Source organism: Hemiscyllium ocellatum, chromosome 12, assembly GCF_020745735.1.
Source record: "Hemiscyllium ocellatum isolate sHemOce1 chromosome 12, sHemOce1.pat.X.cur, whole genome shotgun sequence".
Taxonomy (NCBI): Eukaryota; Metazoa; Chordata; class Chondrichthyes; order Orectolobiformes; family Hemiscylliidae; genus Hemiscyllium; species Hemiscyllium ocellatum.
This window is the reverse complement of record NC_083412.1, coordinates 62897144-62917793: the sequence shown is the minus strand read 5'-3', so window position 1 is coordinate 62917793 and position 20650 is coordinate 62897144. Positions and strand designations below refer to the sequence as shown.

Below are 20650 nucleotides of genomic sequence, written 5' to 3'. Positions count from 1 at the left end.
CAAGGAGGACCAGGCCATGACAGTCCACCGAAAGGAGATTATTGCTGAGCTGGAGAAACACGCCAAGACAGTGAACACTCTAATTTGGGAGGACAGGAACAGTTCGAAAGAGGCTACTAGGAATGAGGCGTATGGGTGCTTGGTTGCTGGGTGAAGGCTACAGTAACCTGGAGGACCTGCAACAGAGCCAAGTTCCTTCCCAGATTAGCAACAGGTGCTCCATCCTTTCAGCAGTTTACTCAGCCCATGCAAGCTCTGCCTGGACTGGAGGCCTACCGTGTCCCTGTAGATTGCAGGGGATTTCACAACACTCTAATGGGGATAGCCGTGCAATTGCCAGTGATTACTGCAGCCTCACACCCCACACCCAATTTACAGGGTGGAGAATATTGGAGTCATTTGTGGAGGAAAACATGTCCATTTCAAGACGGTCCCACTCTATGTCATAAAGTGGGAGCATTCTATGACAGGGACTGATCTGTCAGAATGCTGGAGCCGGGCACATGCAATACTGTGTCACCAGTACTTGAACGCCTTCTCTCAACCCCAGTGAGGATTCTAAGCTGTGGAAAAGGAGCCTATAGCCTGCACTATGGAGATGATGGCATGGGACTGGATTCCTCCACAGGTGGCACACTTGACTGGTGGGATCTATTGTATCACCAGCAGCTCCGGTACAAGCAGCATCTGACATTTCCGGTAGTGACAGCAGTTTTTCTTTCAAATCACAAGCAGAAATTCAAGTGGCTCAAGTATACATTACCCTAATTTCCAAACCCTCCACGATTCATCCCGCTGTAAGGGACAACTTCACCAACCTGTTGGATTATGTGGCCCACTTTGGATACCTATTACCCCCACTCCCGGAATGCCTCATGTCCCTGTTCAGGGCAGTAGAAATGTTCCAAAAGCACTTCTATGCTATTGAACAAACTACAGGGAAGATGGGGAGGGAGACAACCAAATTGACGGCACAGTTATGGTGGGACATGGAGGTTAGATGTTGAAATCCCCACCTAGATCTGTGTGATCTCCCATGGTTTGGTTTAATGATAGTTGGGGCTGTATCTGTTATGGGCCAGCTATCGGCCAGGTGGAGAGCTCGCAGGTCCTGACACCACAAAATCTTCAAAAGACTTGACATTCCGGGAGGAGGGGTGTGGCAGAATTAAGAGACGTGGCCTTCTATGGGATACGTTTGTCTGGTATAAGACCCGATCAATGTAAACATTTACAATTAACTTTATGATTTCCTAATCCTGTTTGTTTTCTTCTTTTTGGGGGGGGGTGTGTGGTGCATCACTGTCTCTCGCCAGAGTAGTTTAGGTAATCTGGGAAGCTGGTTTTGAGGTCCTGATGATTTTTGCCCATCCAAAGTGATACTGTACCATGGAGCGTATCAAAGGGGGGATTATGAGGTGGGGCAAAAATTCCCATTAGTTAGTCTGGACTAAAACCCTTTAAACTTGGGACATGAGTTTGTGGAATTCATATTTGAACTAAGATTCACTGAGTTCTCTGGCTGAGACAAACTAGGCAATATGCTAGCCTAGGAGCAGCTGTCTGGAACAGGTTTAACTTGTAAAGCTAAAGAAAAGACCCCCAGGAATGCCTGAGCTAAAAGACAATGAACACCCGCCTGCAGAGCAAACAACCAAGACATTTTGGAGCCTACAAAAATATGAAACCATTCAACTTTTAATCATTTGTTTGGACACAGAGATACTGAACATTCCACAGCATTGTATAATATGCAATCCTGTTTGCCTTGAATTGGAAAGCCTTCACACTATCAGGTTAAAAATCACACAACACCAGGTTATAGTCCAACAGATTTATTTGGAAGCACTAGCTTTCAGAGCACTGCTCCTTCATCAGGTGATTGATGAAGAAGCACAACTACCTGATGAAGAAGCAGCGCTTCGAAAGCTAGTGCTTCCAAATAAACCTGTTGGACTGTAATCTGGTGCTGTGTGATTTTTAACTTTATCCACCTCAATCCAATACCAGCTCCTCCAAACTATTCACATTATCAGCAACACCTTAACCTACACCCATCTAAGAGAAATAACGGACATTCAAAACTATCCGAAATCCACTCTTTTTAATTGGAGAACCATTCGCACGTCATCTAATACTCAGGAAACTCATTCAGCTGAGAGAAGAAGCAAGAGCTCAGTGATCAAATCCACGTTTGGTGATAGAAAAAGGATACCGACGGGCTTATGCCTGAAACGTCGATTTTCCTGCTCCTTGGATGCTGCCTGACCTGCTGCGCTTTTCCGGCAACACATTTTTCAGCTCTTCAAAGGATACTGACAGTCAGTATAACTGGGAAATCCTGATCTCTGGTTTATATTCAGTAAAAGGTCCAACCAGCGTCAAGACTCAGGAAAAGATGGAGAGCGAACAATCTTCTCATCCACGAACCTCCACATACTGACAAGGAGTGACTGGAGAGCTGAGAGACTGACTGGAGGCAGAGTCAGTGACATCTGCCATTGTCCAAGACAAAAGAAACTCCTTTAGGGATCAACATAAGGTCATCAAGACCCTCTCCTCCAGCTCAGGAAGGTAGGGTAGGAAGGGTGGGCTTCGCGGCCAATGCAGGGCAGAGCACTCCCAGGGAAGGGAAACAGGACAGGACCCTGGGATTCATGCTTACACTCTCTCTCTCTCTCTTCAGTCACCCAGTAATTAACTGCACTCTCTAATACTAAACTCTCTGTACCAAATCGGGGCTGGAAGGGTAAACTGTGATGTTAGTAGCTGTCAGACAAGTCTGACTTCACTTAATGCATAGCATTGTTATTTTCCTAAAAATTAATTTTCTTGTCAGTGATTATATATATTCTCAACTTTATTTGTTTTAATAAAATCAAAGGTCCCTTTGCCTCAGGAGCATCTGCCTCCTGTCTTTTTCACGACACCACATCTCACTACATAAGCCTAAAGTCAGTACAATAAATTGACCAGCACTCCTTCAAGATGCAACTGCTCTTAGGTAAATTTCAGACCTGTATGTGCAAAGAGTAGCTTTCTTTTGAAGGCTGGACCCTGACAGCAGCATCTCTGTACTCTTCAACAGAACGAGAAGCTCTGCGTGACCTCCTCCCAGCTATTCTCTCACCATCCTGCCATTTGCCCCTGTTACTCTTCACGTGTACTGCATAATTCAGCAAGTACAGACTGCTCTAATTTCCTATTGTACACAAGTTGAAAGTTCCTGCTGGTGATTGTGAAGAATTGTTCAAGTGCCAAAATTTTGTCAAGAGGTTTTTGCTCTCCAAATATAATGTTCTACAAGCTGTCAGTCTTCAGATGACTAGCAAGAGGACAAAGGAAAAAAAGATTGGCATGGCATGGAAAGGTCAGATAGTGGCAAATGATTGGCAGCATAATGCAATATAACATTTTCACATTACCTGCATATGTAATTGTTTCAGGAAATTGTGAGGGAAAACATAATAGGTAGACACACTGCAGAATATGAGCTTAATTTTACCATTGCACCTCATGCCAATTGTCCTGAGTATACTTTTTCCTTCTAGCCCATTTGGGTGAGAGCTTGGACAAAATCTGCATTCTCTGTCAATTCTGCTCCCCTTCTTAGAGTCATACATTTAATGGAGATGTGCAGCACGGAAACAGACCCTATGGTCCAACTAGTCCATGCTGAACATATATTCTAACCTAATCTAAAGTCTGGTTGAAGATTTGTAGCTCGGGTGTCCGTTGTTGTGGTTCTGTTCACCGAGCTGGAAGTTTTTGCTGCAAACGTTTCGTTCCCTGGCTAGGGAACATCATCAGTGCTATTGGAGCCTCCTGTGAAGCGCTGCTTTGATGTTTCTTCCGGTATTTATAGTGGTTTGTTCTTGCCGCTTCTGGGTGTCAGTTTCAGCTGTAGTAGTTTGTATGTGGGATCCAGGTCAATGTGTCTGTTGATGGATGTTCTTGCCGTTTCCGGGTGTCAGTTTCAGCTGTAGTGGTTTGTATATTGGGTCCAGGTCCATGTGTCTGTTAATGGAGTTTGTGGATGAATGCCATGCCTCTAGGAATTCCCTGGCTGTTCTCTGTCTGGCTTGTCCTATGATGGTAGTGTTTTCCCAGTCAAATTCATGTTCCTGGTTGTCTGAGTGTATGGCTACTAGGGATAGCTGGTCGTGTCGTTTTGTGGCTAGCTGATATTCATGGATGCAGATTGTTAGCTGTCTTCCTGTTTGTCCTATATAGTGTTTTGTGCAGTCCTTGCATGGTATTTTATAAACTACATTAGTTTGGCTCGTGCTGGCTATTGGGTCCTTTGTTCTAGTGAGTTGTTGTCTGAGTGTGGAAGTTGGCTTGTGTGAGTCCTAAGGGTCGCAGTAGTCTGGCTGTCAGTTCTGAGACGCTCCTGACGTATGGTAGTGTGGCTAGTCCTTTTGGTTGTGGCATGTCCTCGTTCCGTGATCTATCTCTTAGGCATCTGTTGATAAAGTTGCGTGGGTATCCGTTTTTGGCGAATACCTTGTATAGGTGTTCCTCTTCCTCTTTTCGCAGTTCTGGTGTACTGCAGTATGTTGTGGCTCTTTTGAATAGTGTCCTGATGCAGCTTCGTTTGTGTGTGTTGGGGTGGTTACTTTCATAGTTTAGGATTTGGTCTGTGTGTGTTGGTTTCCTGTGTACCCTTGTGGTGAATTCTCCGTTGGGTGTTCTCTCTACTAACATGTCTAGGAATGGGAGTTGGCTATCCTTTTCCTCTTCTCTCGTGAATCGTATTCCTGTGAGTGTGACGTTGATGATTCGGTGTGTTTTTTCTATTTCTGTGTTTTTGATGATTACAAAGGTGTCATTTACGTATCTGATCCAGAGTTTGGGTTGGATTTGTGGTAGGGCTGTATGTTCTAACCTTTGCATAACTGCCTCTGCTATGAGTCCCGAGATTCTCCCGGAAGCGGCAAGAACAAACCACTATAAATACCGGAAGAAACATCAAAGCAGCGCTTCACAGGAGGCTCCAATAGCACTGATGATGTTCCCTAGCCAGGGAACGAAACGTTTGCAGCAAAAACTTCCAGCTCGGTGAACAGAATCTAACCTAATCTAGTCCAATTTGCCAGCACTTGGCCCATATCCCTTGAAATCCTTCCTATTCAACTATTCATTCAGCTGCCTTTTAAGTGTTGTAATTTTACCAGCCTCCACCACATCCTCTGGCGGCCCGTTCCATACATGTACCACCCTCTGAGTGAAAAAGTTGCCCCTTAGGTCCCTTTCATATCTTTCCCCTCTCATCCTAAAACTATGCCCTCTAGTGGAAGAGAAAAAGTTGCCATTGGTTGTATTGTATGTTGCACATGTTTCTGAATAGAATGAAGAAGTGATCCTTTGCAAAGGAGTAACCACACTGTAAAAGCAGCTTATGTGGTAAACCTGAGAAATATATCAAACTAATGAAAGGAGAAAGGAAGCGCAACTGTAACAGGAAAAAAGTGACTTGCTAAAGCAGATTAGTGATCTTCTAATGTCCCATTGATTCTGTGAGGAAAGTTTGAACTTCAATCCATTTTTGAACTACCAAGTTAGCAGAAGGTGCTGTGGGCAAGTGTAATCTATAAGGATGGAGATGGAAATGCTATATGCTCACCAGGCTTTTTGGTAACTCTTCTAGCACTGGATCCAAATTCTGGGGAATTATGGAATAGGTACTCACAATATCTTCCACATCACTTCTTCAATACACTGGTCCCCTGCTTGAGGACCAGGTCTTGCTTGCAATCCAACCAATCTAGTGGCATTGCACCACTATCAGAGCTACACCACAGCATCATTATCAGAGTCTACAGAACTCTTGCTTGAGGCATTTCAAATTTATTCTAGCAGCATCTTAATGGCAGCACCAAATCCAGGCAAGTACAATAAAACCTCACTTTAAAAAGTACATTCACTCTTTAACTCCGGAAATCCTGCCCTCAGATTTGGCAGACTGTTCATTACCGCTGAAGTTGTGTGGCTAGCCATCATTCTGATCCAAATGAGGCCAAACTTTGGATGGAAGGCTTGGTAGTTCAAAAATGGATTGAAGTTCAAACTTTCCTCACAGAATCAATGGGACATTAGTAGATCACTAATCTGCTTTAGCAAGTCACTTTTTTCCTGTTACAGTTGCGCTTCCTTTCTCCTTTCATTAGTTTGATATATTTCTCAGGTTTACCACATAAGCTGCTGAAAAATATATTTAGCTGTTGGTTATTGCTTACTGGTCTGTACATCTATACTTTCCAACTTTGGCCCTGTTGTTATCTATGATTTTCCTTCATTTTTACTTCAACATTTGTTTACCATTCCCATGATTTGCACATATTTCTTTCAATTGTTGTTCATTCAGTTTTGTGCTGTTTTTCTAAATAAGCCTTTCTTTTTTTCTTTTGCTTCTTTAGTTTATCCTCTTTGTCAACCAACTATTATTCCATCTTTTTCTGAGATATGCCATGCTTTTCAAACACATTAACCTTTACTACATTTACCAGTCTGGGGTGGATATTTAGTCAAGCAAGGATGATGAATGCAAACTAACTGCAATTTGAGAAACAAAAACTAAACATAAAGCATCATATAAGAGAATCATTTAAAGATAAACACACATTGAAAACAAAAGAGAACACATTAATGTGAGGAAACACCTCAGGTCTGTCAGAGGAATTATAAAAAATGAGCAAAGGAAATGGAGGGTCAAGAAACAAAATGTGTAAGGAAAACAGGATACATTTATATGATACCTTTCACTTTCAAGATATTTCAATGTGATTCACAGTTGTCACTATTGTATCTTGACTCCACAAACAACAAAATTAGATGACTTAATTTGTTGTGTCATGTCTCCCAGCCAATAGTACACATAAAGTCACAGAGGTGTACAGCTTGTCCATGCTGACCAGATATCTGAAAATAATCTAGTCCCATTTGGGCTATATCGCTCTAAACCCTTCTTATTTATGTACCATCTAGATGCCTTTTACATGTTGTAATTATACCAGACTCCACCATTTCCTCTAGCAGCTCATTCCATACATACACCACTTTCTGTGTGCAAAAGTTGACCCTCAGGTTCCTTTTAAGTCTTTCTCCTCTCATCATAAACCTATGACGTCTAGTTTTAGACTTAATACCCTCGGAATTAAAACCTTGATTAGTCATCCTTTTTATGCCCATCAGATTTCATAAACGTGTATAAGGTCATCCCTCAGCCTCTGACACTCAAGGGAAAATAGTTCTAACCCATTCAGCCTCTCCATATAGCTGAAACCCTCCAATCCTGGCCACATCCTTGTAAATCTTTTCTGCACTCTTTCAAGTTCAAGAACATCTTTCCTAAAGCAAGGAGACCAGAATTAAACACAATATTTAAAAGTGGCCTAACCAATGTCCTGTACAGCTGCAACATGACATCCCAACTCCTATACTCAATGCATTGATATACTAAGGTCAGGGAAGCAAACGCCATCTTCATTACCCTGTCAACCCACAACTCCATGTTCAAGGAACTACGAACCTGCACCCCAAGGTCTGTTTGTTTGGCAACACTCCCCAGGATCCTACTATTAAGTCCTGTTCTGATATTCCATACCAAAATGTAACACCTCACATTTTTCTAAGTTAAACTGCAGGCAGTACTCCAGGTGTGGCCTCACCAGTACCTTGCACCATTACCTCCCTGCTTTTAAACTCAATCCCTCAATTCTATTTGCCTTCTTAATTACCAGGTGCACCTGCAGACCAACCCTCTGTCATTCATGCACAAGGACACCCAGGTCCCTCTGCATAGCAGCATGCTGCAATTTTTTACCATTCAAATATTCTTATAGATTCTTATAAAATCATGAGGGGCTTGGATAGGGTGAATAGACAAGGCATACGATGTGTTAGCTTTCATTGGTAGAGGGATTGAGTTTCGGAGCCATGAGATCATGCTGCAGCTACAACACCCTGGTGTGGCCATTTTTGGAATATTGTGTCCAGTTCTGGCTATCGCATTATAGGACGGACGTGGAAGCTTTGGAAAGGATTCAAGAGAAGATTTAATAGGATGTTGCCTGGTATGGAGGGAAGGTCTTACGAGGAAAGGCTGAGGGACTTGAGGCTGTTTTCATTGGAGAGAAGAAGGTTGGGACGTGACTTAATTGAGACCTATAAGATAATCAGATGGTTAGATAGGTTGGACAGTAAGAGCCTTTTCCCTCAGACAGCAATGGCTAGCATGAGGGAACAACCTTAAATTGAGGAGTGATAGATATAGGAGAAAGTGAGGACTGCAGATGCTGGAGATTAGAGCTGAAAATGTGTTGCTGGAAAAACGCAACAGGTCAGGTAGCATCCAAGGTGCAGGAGAATCAATGTTTTGGGCACGAGCCTTTCTTCAGGAATGAGGAAAGTGTGCCAAGCAGGCTCAGACAAAAGGTAGGGAGGAGGGACTTGGGGGTGGTGGGTTGGAAGTGCGATAGATGGAAGGAGGATAAGGTGAGGGTGATAGGCCGGAGTGGGGGTAGGGGCAGAGAGGTCAGGAAGAAGATTGCAGGTTAGGAAGGTGGTGCTGAGATATAGGACAGATATCATAGATAGCTTCTTTACTCAGACAGTAGTAGGGGCATGGAATGCAGTGCCTGCAACAGTAGCAGAATCAGCAACTTTAAGGACATTTATATGGTCATTGGACAGACATATGAATGAGAATGGAATTGTGCAGGTTAGATGGGCTTCAGATTGGTTCCACAGGTTGGTGCAACATTGAGGGTGCCAAAGGGCCTGTACTGTTCTATGTTCTATGTAAATTCCATTTGCCACTCCTTGGCTCATTTATTCATTTAATTAAGGTTCCAGTGCAGTCTAAGATAACCTTCTTCATTGTCCACCACCCCATCAATTTTGGTGTCATCTGCAAACTTACTAACCATTTCTCCTGTTTTCACATCCAAAAGTTTATATGAATGACAAAAAGCAGTGGACCCAGATCTTCTGGCCCAGAGGTAAGAGCACTATTATGGCACCACAAAACTCCTCTGGATGATATGAGGTATATTGCCGTGCTGATTAAGTGAAAAATAAAGGCAAATGGATAACATTATGTAATCACTGCATTCTCAACTGCTGAAGTAAAACATGAAGTAGCCTCATTCACCACCCCGTAATTTCAAAAATTCTGTTACTTATTCTGGGTGCTGCTTTGTTAACATTGAAAGTGAATTTTCAGATTAATATGGTGATCCTTAGAAGTTATTTTTGTCGCAGTGACTTACAGGCTAATCCTAGACTTGCGCTGGCTGCAGGCTCCATGACATGATGGTTTGACTATTGAAAACTCCTGATTATGTGTGACACACCCCACTGATTGACAGGGCTAACCCCCTCCTCCTCCCTCCCCCCGACAGACTTGAAAGATGACTGTGACCAACCGACCAGTTTGACTTCCAGGACTGACTGTGACTGACTGATTGTGGTAATATACCCTGACTGACTTTTCATACTATGCATGCCCTTTCACATATTACCGTGCCTTTCATGTGCATGCAGTATTTGTGCCACATAAGCTGCAGGCACATGCAAAATCTCTGACATTCATGCAGCAATGTGACACACAGCGACATGCACTACACCTTTCATTTTGACATTTCACAGTTTCCTATAGCTACAGATTCCTTACATGACATAAAAAATAGCAGCAGGACTAGGCAATCAGCCTCTCAAGCTTTTCCTTTCATTCTATAAGATCATGGTTGATGTGTTCCAGACCTCAACTCTTCTATTGTGCCACTTCCTTATAACCCTCACTCTTAGATATTCAAAAATCCATCTGCCACCTTTTTAAATACTTAGTGATCTAGTCTCCATATCTCTCTGGGCTATAAAGTTCCAGACACTCACTACTCTTGGAGGGAAGAACTACTTTCACATCTCAGTTTTAAATGAATATTCCTTTATTCTGCAACTATGTCCCCTAGTTCAAGATTCTCTAACAGCTTCTCAACTTTTATCCTGTTGGGCCTTCTCAGAATCTTGTATGTTTTTATAAGATCACTCCTTGTTCTTCTAAAATCTAATGCAAAATGGCTGAACCTGGTTAGATGGTCTTTAAAAATTAATCCTTTCATCCCAGGAATCAGCCTAGTGAATCTCTCTCTCTCTTGATCTGCCTCCTATATAAAATGTTAATTCTGTTTGTCTCTCCATAGATGCACCAGACCTGCTGAATTTCTCCAGCACTTCCTAATTTTGTATCAATTCTCCAGAATCTGCAGTTCTTTGTTTTATTTTAGTAATCATTGTAATATGTGTATAGGTTCTCAGCATTTTTTTTATTATTAGTGGAACTTGGATGTCACTGACTGGCCAGCATTTATTGCTCATCCCTAGTTGCCCTTGAGAAGGTGGAGGTGAGTTGTCTTTTTGAACTGCTGCAGTCCACACACTGTAGGTTGACCCACAATGCGCTTATAGAGGGAATTTCAGGATTTTGACCCAGTGACAGTGAAGGAACAACAATATATTTCCAAGTCAGGATGGTGAGTGGATTGGAGGAGAACTTGCAGGTGCTCCCATTTATCTGTTGCCTTTATCCTTCTAGAAAGATGTGGCTGTGAGTTTGGAAAGTGCTGCCTCAGGATCTTTTTTGAACTTCTGCAGTGCATCTTGTAGATAGTACACACTGCTGTTACTGAGCATTGGTGGTGGAGGGAGTGGATGCTTGTGGATATGGTACCAATCAAGTAGACTATTTTGTCCTGGATGGTCTCAAGCTTCTTAAGTGCTGTTGGAGCTGCACCCATCCAGGCAAATGGCAAGTCTTCCATTACATTCCTGACTTGTGCCTTGCAGGTGGTGGACAGACATTGGGGGAGTTAGGAGGTGAGTTACTCGCTGCAGTCTTTTTAGCCTCTGACCTGCTCTTGTAGCCACTGTATGTAGCAAGTCAGTTGATTTTATGGTCAATGGTAACCCCCTGGATGTTGATTGTGGGAGTTTACTGATAGCAACACTGTTAAATGTCATGGGGCAACGGTAAGATTGTCTCTTATTGGAGATGGTCATTGACTTTTTTCTTGGCATGAGTCTACTCGTCAGTCCAAGCCTGGACATTGTCCAGATCTTGTTGCATTTAAACATGGACTGCTTCAATATCTGAAGAGTCACGAATGGTTGTACAATCATTGGAAAACATTTCCACTTCTGACCCTATGATGGAGCGAAGGTCATTGATTAAGCAGCTGAAGATGGTTGGGCCTAGGATGCTACCCTGAGGAACGATGGGCATAATCTCAGAATAAAGGAGTCACCCAGTCAAGAAACAAAAGAGAAAGAATTTCCTCTCATAATGTAGTCAATCTGTAGCATTTCCCACAGCTAAGAGCTTTTATGGCTGGACCATTAAGTATATTCAAGGCTGAAGAAGTTGATCCCTAATCAGCAAGGGGGTTGTGTTGTGGGTAAAAGCAGAGACAAGGATCCACCAGCTCAGCCATGATTCCACTGAATGGTGGAGGCAGACCCACTGGGACAAATGGCTCACTTCCGTACCTAGAAGAAACATTAACTCAAGAACCAATGATGAGAAAAGACAACTGTAATTGCAGCAGAACAGTCTTGATCTATCCATCACCATACACAGGCATAATACAGAAAAAAATTGTTCCACTGACTGGCGTAGACATTTGCCCCTCTTCCTCCAGGGTATACAGACGTAATTAACTTTGTGGTGCATCATAAATAAATCCAATACTAATATCACTCATTGTACTTGGGCATTTTGCAGTTGGGTGTCCCTGCTCCCACTGCAATTGGTGTTAAAGCTTGGATCTTACTAAAATTTACATTTAAAGGGGAAATACATTGTCTTGTATCTTACTGGACCATAAGGGAACCCGAATGATCACACTCCAAAAATAAAACTTCTGTAATTCTTGAAAGGTGGTGACATTAATATCATGTCATTGCCTCTTTTTCTCGACAAACGTGGCTTCCTGCTTGGATTTGATTGACTTAGGTGATGCAAAGTATTAACATTTATTATGTTTTTGAATTCTTGAGGAATATTTAAATACAACGTAGGAAGGTGATACTTTAAATAGAAAATACTGCAAATTTCATATAATTCATAATATTTGGCCTTGACAAATTAAAGAAATTCTTTTGTAGACTATAAAAAATTGGGCATTTTGAAAAAAAACATACAAAATATTCAGTGCACCAAAGATGAAATAAATATATGCAACTTTTGAAATAATTTCAAGTACCAACATGCATTGAATATTTTCAACCAGGTTTGCAATGTTCCAATTTTGATTCTACACATGAGTAAAAATATATTTTTCATAAAGGTAGTGATGCAGTAGAAAGCAGAAGGCTTTAGGGAGCCTTTCTTTCTGCAACATGATTATGAACTCCTGTTGATTCACTGCACAGAACATTTTTGTTTTTTCAAAACTTCCTTGCCACTTGAATACAGATATATCAGTGGGGAAATTAATCTCACACTCTTACTTGAGACATGGGATGTTGTCCTTTAATCCTTCTGATGTTAATGCATTTGCACTACCAGATAATGCAGAAGTCTTTGAAAAGGAAAGTTGTGAAGAAGTATCAGTGATTGGCTGTACAGACTCAGGTTCAGGGGTAACAATATCTTCAACATCATACTGTAATCGTAGTTCCAGAGCCTAAAAACACAAAGATTTCAGTAAAATATTAAGCCCAATTTCTTGCTTTATCAATTAAACTTTTTTTAACAAGTATACTTAAGCTGCAGTTTTCCCTTCAGTAATTTTCAGTTAAACATGGATGAGAGAACTGGCAGGAGGTTTGTTCTCAGGCCTCCTTATAAACACCACAGTGTGAGTAAACAAGGGACAAGTGCGAGAAACTGTCTGCCTCCAGCTGCCAAGTCTGCACAATACCATGGCTGAGTTGGCAAGACGAGCAGAAGTCTGATCTTTCTCTAGATTTTGATGGGAGGAGTCATGTTACACTAGTCTCATTATAATGAGATCTGAGGACCAACATCTGCTGAAATGTGAACTTCACCTCATTCTGTATCCCTGCACAGCCAAAAATAGCCAGTTTGGAATTTCTAACACTACACATTTTCTATCACTCTTCAAAATAAATGAATCGTTTTTACATGCAAAATTGAATGCATACTAAAGGGAGGATGAGGAAACCATGGTTCAGCATAGTCAGGGACAGCATAAAAGCAAAAGAGAAAGCATATAATGTGGCAAAGGGCAGTGGGAGGCCAGGTGATTGGGAAGCTTACAAAGACCAACAGAGGACAACAAAGAAAGAAATAAGGAGGGAGAAGATTAAATGTGAGGGCTGGCTAGCCAGTAATACTAAGAAAGGTTACAAGAACTTCTTTAAATATATAAAGGGCAAAAGAGAGGCTCAAGTGAACAACAGGCCACTGGAAAATGATACTGGGAATGGGAAACAAAGAAATGGCACAGGAACTGAATAAGTACATTGCGTCAGTCTTCACATTGGAAGACACGACTAATATTCAAAAAATTCAAGACAGTCAGGGGGCAGAGAGGAGTACAGTGGCCACCAACAAGGAGAAGGTGTTAGAAAAATCGAAAGGTCTGAAAGTGAATAAATCACCTGGACCAGATGGGCTACACCCTAGAGTTCTGAAGGAGATAGCTGAAGAGATATTGGAGGCTTTAGTAGTGATCTTTCAGGTATCATTAGAGTCAGGGAGGGTCCCAGAGGACTGGAAAACCCCTAATATAGCTCCTCTGTTTAAGAAGGGAGTAAGGCAAAAGACAGGAAATTATAGATTGATTAGCCTGACCTTTGTCATTGGTAAGATTTTGGAATCCATTGTGAAGGATGAAATTTCTGAATACTTGGGTGTGCATGGTTAAATAGGATAAAGTCAGCGTGGTTTCATCAAGAGGATGTAATGCCTGACAAATCTAATAGAATTCTTTGAGGCAGTAATGATAACCTATGGATGTTATCTATCTAGATTTTCAGAAGGTCTTTGATAAAGTACCGTACAGGAGGTTGCTGAGTAAGAGAGGCACCCATAGTGTTACAGGTAAGATAGTAGCATGAATAGAAGATTAGCTGTCTGGCAGAAGACAGAGAGTGGGGATAAAAGGGTCTTTCTCAGGATGAAAACCCGTGACCAGTGGTGTTCCACTGGTTGGGACCAATTTAAATATTAATGATTTGAAGGAATGTCATGAGGGCATTCTGGCTAAGTTTGCAGATGATACAAAGATAGGTAAAGAGGCAGGTAGTATGGAGGAGACAGGGATGTCGTAGAAAGATTTAGACAGGTTAGGAGAGTGGGCAATGAAGTGGCAGATGAAATACAATGTGGAAAAGTATGAGGTCATGCACTTTTGTAGGAAGAAGAGAGGCATGGACTATTTTCTAAATGGGGAGAAAATTCAGAAAACTGAAGTGCAAAGGTCCTGGTCAAAGTTTCTCTTAAAGTAAGTTGCAGGCTGAGTCAGTAGTTGGGAGGGCAAATACAATGTTGTCATTCATCTTGAGAGGACTAGAATATAAAAGCAGGGATATACTTCTGAGGCTTTATAAGGCTCTGGTCAGACAACAAATTTGGAGTATTGTGAGCAATTTTGGGCCCCATACTTCAGGAAGGATGTATTGGCCCTGCAGTGAGTCTCAGAAGGTTCACCATCACAGGAATGAAAGGCTTAACATATGAGGAACGTTTCAGGACTCTGGGATTATATTCGATGGAGTTTATAAGGATGAGATCTGATTGAAACTTACGGAATACTGAATGGCTGGGACAGAGTGGACATTGGGAAGATTCTTTGGAACAGAGATAAGGAGAAACTTCTTTAGCCAAAGTGTGGTGAATCTATGGAATTCATTGTCTCCAGGCTGTGGAGGCCAGGTCATTGTGTATATTTAAAACAGAGTTGGACAAGTTCTTGATTGCCAAGAGGATCAAAAGTCACGGGGAGAAAGAAGATCAAAAGTTATGGGGAGAAAGTGGGAAAATGGGGTTGAAAACCTTATTAGCCATGATTGAATGGTGAAACAGACTTGATGGGCTGAATGGCCTAATTTCTGCTGCTATGTCTTATGGTCTTATGGTCTAATTTTTAAATGCATGGTAACTGTGGGTGCTCTAGCAACACAAAATACTTTTGGACCTCACTCTCCGCTCTCTCAGAAATGTCAATTTCCACAGTTGTTGCCAGGCAATATAATGGCAAATAGGGCTTCTGCAGGCAATACGTAACTAGTTAACAAGAAGTTAATTTAATAAAATACTGAAAATTCAGGGAAATACTCAGCTGTGCAGGAGAGACAGAGTTAATGTTGTTGGTTTATAATCAACTAATCCGGTTATCAAAACTGGAAAAAGATAATGATAACAGATTTTAAGCAAGTATAGACACTGAAAAAGGAGAGATAGAGTGAAGAACAAAAGGGAACATATGTAATTGGGTGAGTGTGGGAGATAATAAAGGACAAAAGGAATTATGGTGAAAGGCAACAGGAACTGGTAATAAGAATAGAAAATACTGGAAATACTCAGCTGGTCAAGCAACATCTGTGCAGCGAGAAACAGAGTTAGTGTTTCAAGATGATGGAAAATATTAGAACAGAGAAAGTTAATGTAATAAAATACCTCAACATATTTAATAAAAAGTGGTGAAAAAAACAAAAGTTCATCAATAAGAGACACAGAAAGCCAAAAGCAAATATTGACAATAGAGGAGTAAAAAACACATGACATTTGTGCACAGAAAATCTTGCAAAATAAGAAAAGAACTTGAAAGTGAAGTAGATATGGAACAAAAAACAAAATACAAACAAAAAATGGCACATTCATTTGTCATAACAAGTAAAAAAAAAAGTTGGCATTGTTCAGTCACTGATGTATTCAGACAAAAGATTTTGGAACTAAGTTTCAACCTATCTCCCTATCCGGTAGACACTGTATACTGATAAATGTACTCCATATTGCATGTTCTCACTGCTGTGCAGGAAATGGAGAGTGTAGCTAAGATTTGTAGTAACCAAGGTCAGTGCTAAGATCAGAGCATTGCGAAAGAAACAAGCACTGTCTGAACAAAAGATACTGTCCAGAAACTTGTTCAGCTTCATTAAAAATGTAAGAAATACTGATAACAGCATGTGTTCATGTAGACTGTTTAAGGCAGAAATAACATCCCAAGGTAAGGTGCAAATTGTGAAAATAAAGGTCAGAGTAATCAGAACAGATTAGAGGGTGAAGTTAAAATAAAAATTCACACACCAACACTTGTTGAATGTAACCTGGTGTTGTGTAAATTTTTAACTTTGTCCACCCCAGTCCAACACCAGCACCCCCACATTGAAGTTAAAGTAGCAAGCAACTGGCAGATTGAGGTCATACCTACAGTCAGAAGAGAAATTTCAAGGAAGTCACCTAATCTGTAAATGATCTTCTCAGTTTATTAGTGATCACATGCCAGCAGATAAAATGGTGAACTTGAGTAGAAGCACTGAATTGCTGACTGTCATATAAGGCGTGTTTTAAGGCCCAAGGTAGTGGTGTAATATAATATAGAGAGCCTGGTTCACACAGGCCATAGGCATCTCTTTTCATTGGGGAGAGATTATTATTTATGTATAATGTAATGTAAACTGTATGATTTACATATAATGTTTAATGTTATTAGTGAGATTGAGTTTCTGTTTTTTGAGTTAGTAACTGGTGAGTTTTCTGTGTTTCTGAAGTTAACAAATAACTTGTAAATATTTATGTAGCTCTGATAATTTCTTTTTAAAACAGATTTTGAAGCCTGACTTTAATGGGTTTTTTGCATCAGACTTACGTTTATTTAGATTGTCTGCAACCCAACAAGATTAGGAATGGAGCCTCAAGATTTGTGGATAAGTTCTTAAACTTGGTTCTTTTTTGAAGGATGAAGGGAAACATTCATAGTTGAGAGAGAGATTTAGTTTCACTTTTGACATTGAGTGGGGCAATCATGTGAAGCTCTTGAAATAGGATGGCTATGTAGAAAAGTTCTTCTGAGAACAGAAGGATGTATTGGGAAATAGGTTACCTTTGAGTGAGGAATTGGTATTAGGCTCAGGCCAGAAGGATTGGGATAGAGCTGTAAAGAGGTCATTTAAAACTCAGGCAATTTAAGATTGTCCTCAGAAGAAGCTATTACAGTTCCAGTTTAAACAGCGAAGTCACAGGTGATTAAAATTTATAGAGGTGTCAGAGGCAGTGCAAGTTGAGAGTATTGTACGAGTGGTGCTTTGCATATTGTGTGAGTGGTATTTTGAGTACTACACAAAGCTATATATTTTCTTTTCAATTTATAAAACAATATTTTGGGATTAATGGGATTGTACTTCTATTGTGTATTTAAAATTGTTTGAATTGATACAAAAATGGTTAGTTTCATTTCTTTTGTTGTAAACTTTTTTATTGTAAAATCAAAGTCTGCAGAATTGCTAGCTTATGTTCCAATGAGAGATTACTATGTTAAAACAAAACCAAATTTAAAAAAAAATCTATCAAGCCAGGTTCCTGTCATGGATCTGACTTGTCCATCAATAACATCAGCTGGGATTATAGCAATAGCATGAGGATAGCCATTCCACAAGTGTAAAGTGAGGAAACAGCCATCCATGCACTTTCACAGCTGAGACAGGGATTGCACCCGTTCTGTTAGCTTCAGTCTTAGCTTTATTCTGCACTACACTTTAATCATCTAGTCAACTGAGTTAAAGATCCATGGATAGAGGTGCAGGCACAGATAAAATGTTGCATCGCCTATGTTTGCAGGGAAAGAAGTCAGGATAAGAAGAGTTGGAAATGGAGTGTTAGAAGAATGGACATGATATTATAGAGTGACCAAGGTCTCTGAAAAGCAGGAAGGAGAAAATATCTCTCTGCCTCCCCATAATGACTTATATCCTTTAGTCTTTCTGATACTTCTACACTATCTCATTGTTGCCTTCTGATTTGTATAAAATATCTACAATGCATAGTATTAAAAGTATAACTGAGGTCAATATACATCATAAATATTAAAAGTGCAGTGGATGCTGCCTGAACTGCTGTGCTATTCCAGCACCACTAATCCAGAATCTGGTTTCCAGCATCTGCAGTCATTGTTTTTACCATCATAAAAATTAAGCCATTTTCAGCTGTCTAGAAAATAGAAAAAATGTAACAATAGATACTGTTATCTATCTCCCCATTCATCAAATGTCACCTAATTAAATAAAATTCACTGTTGGACTAATTGAATATAATGATATATATGACTTCAAATAATTTGTATTTAGTAATTATCAGCTATAATTTACATCTGTCCATTAATGCATTTTTAATTTAAATTTGCAAATGCATAAAAATTACAGGAAAACTAAAATAGTATCTTATGAAAGTAGTATTTTAGTCTGTCAACAAAACAGAAGGATGAATAATACGTCTGTAACTTAGAGACTCACCACTAACTCAACAGTAATTTCATGTTTGCTGAATCGGTAAACAATCACATGTGCTGAAATGCCTGCGACACAGAACATTCTGCTCTCTGGACACCAACTGATCATTTGTATAGCATATGGATCCTCTTCTACAATCTCTGCAATCTGCTTTGCATCTTTCACTTTCTGCTTTTCAAATACTTTGGAGGTTTTCAGCTTGTATAATACTTGAAGAGTAACTAACAAAACACAGACAAAAATAATCAAATTAGTTATAAAAACAGCAGCAATAGTGAAACAAACAATTAAAAAGTCAAAGACAAATTGTATTTAATACTCATTGGTTAAAAAAAAGTACTTTCTTCTCAACCTTCTATTAAGGTTTTATATCACTGAACCAGATTTTCCTCATAGAAGTAGAAAATGGGAGGTGGGAGTATTTTCAAATCAAAAACCCACCCATGGTACAAAACTTATTAAGCTAAGATTTTTACCCAGATGAGCTCTTAATTGGCATTGTTTCTTATCTAATCAAGGACAGTAGCAGGTTCTGAAATCTAAAGGAGCAGTCATAGACCTTCCACTAGCATTGGAGAAACATTCAGCTGCAATACAAAGTAAGTAACTTTCAGTCAGTTTTAAAAATTATTAATAAATAGTGATTTAAAAAATACCAAAGGTGCTGTGGTATGGGCTTTTGTCTCCACCAGGATATTTGTACCTGAATAGGGAATATTCATGTTAGCTCCTGTAACATAAGAACTAGACATGGATGATGTCATAACAGAAGTTTACCACAGTTCTTGATATGCATGCATACTACGGTCACAGGCACTTTATTGACTGGGTAAATACTAGGTTATTTGGTCATGAGCAGCAGCACTTTTCCATCAGCAAATCATGCTTCAAGTGGCCCCAGTTAAAGTGGAATCAGAGACATTTAAAACCTTTGGTCATATGCTATAATATAGCAATGATATTGTGAGCACGTCCCTTAAAGGCATACTGTATACTTGCTGTAAGTTGGAAGACAACATTTCCATTTTTCCAAATAAAAATGAAATCTTAAACAGATATACACAGTGTTACGTTCAATAATTACACAAACAGGTAAAATAGTTTTTACATTTGATCTAGGGATTGTAGATTAGTCTGGAGAGATAAATGTGTTTGATTGCTCTTGGTTGACAACTTGGTTGTCGTCACTCGACTTCATTGTACAATCATTGTTAGTGCTCTTCTCCTCACTAGCTTTGTGCATCATTAGTGTATCACTATTATAAGTATACTTTTCCCCTGACTACCATCCCTGGCATAATATCAGTTTAAATGTTAACATGACACACTTGCTGATACCTTTCCTGCCTGGAGTACTCAATACATTATTCAGATCATTGAATTAAATTTTCATTTGATAAGGTTCAGTCAACTTGCTTTTAATTATTGCTCAGGGACAGGCAAAAACACTAACATCTTGTTTCAGGGATAAAATTTCAAACCTTGGTCTTTTGATCTGCTCTAATTTTCATTGAGCCAGATTTTAATTCTAATACCAAGCTATTTGATTACAAACAGCAGCAGGCTTCCATCAGTGTGTCATACTTCAACTGACCCCAGGTAAGATAGAGTTTGGAACTGTTATACCTTTAGGTAACATAGTACAATAATGTTTTAAGCTTGTCCATTAAGGGTATACTGCATACAATTTGTGAAACATTACTCCAGAATTGTGGAGACCGATCATTTGGGGTGAACACCTCCATGCAATGCAGCCTTTAGTTTGATTTGATTTGATTTATTGTAGTCACATGTACCTAAGTCCATGAAAAGATTTGCTTTGCGAGCAGTCCAGGTGGATCATAGCAAACAAGGACATATGGATCATAGGCAACTTAGACAGAGTGAGGCACACAGGTTACAACTGCACAGAAGGTGCACAAAGCAAAAATCAACATTAGAAAGATCAACGCTACTTTAAGTTAGATAGTCCTTTCATCAGTCTAATAATGGTAGGGAAGAAGCTGTTCTTGAATGTGTTGTCACACAGGTAGGCATGGGAGGGCCTGAAGGCCTATAGCAGTTGTTGTGAAGGTATAGAGGTGTACTATACTTTTAAGAGAGTTGTAGGACTTAGCAAGCACACAGAGTGCTGGAGAATTTCAACGTAACACTTGGTCCAGCAGCTAGAAGTACC

At 40.1% G+C, this 20650-nt stretch overlaps 1 protein-coding gene across 1 annotated transcript in view; it reads right to left on the bottom strand.

Annotated features, from left to right (window-relative positions):
- stxbp5l (syntaxin binding protein 5L) overlaps window positions 1–20650 on the bottom strand; it is a 512076-nt gene that overhangs the window by 160872 nt on the left and 330554 nt on the right. Inside the window, exons 15-16 of the mRNA XM_060832791.1 lie at window positions 18478–18695; window positions 12511–12686 (exon numbers count right to left, since the gene is read on the bottom strand). Of these exons, the coding sequence (XP_060688774.1) occupies window positions 12511–12686; window positions 18478–18695 (394 nt within the window). The remainder of the gene's footprint in view (window positions 1–12510; window positions 12687–18477; window positions 18696–20650) is intronic.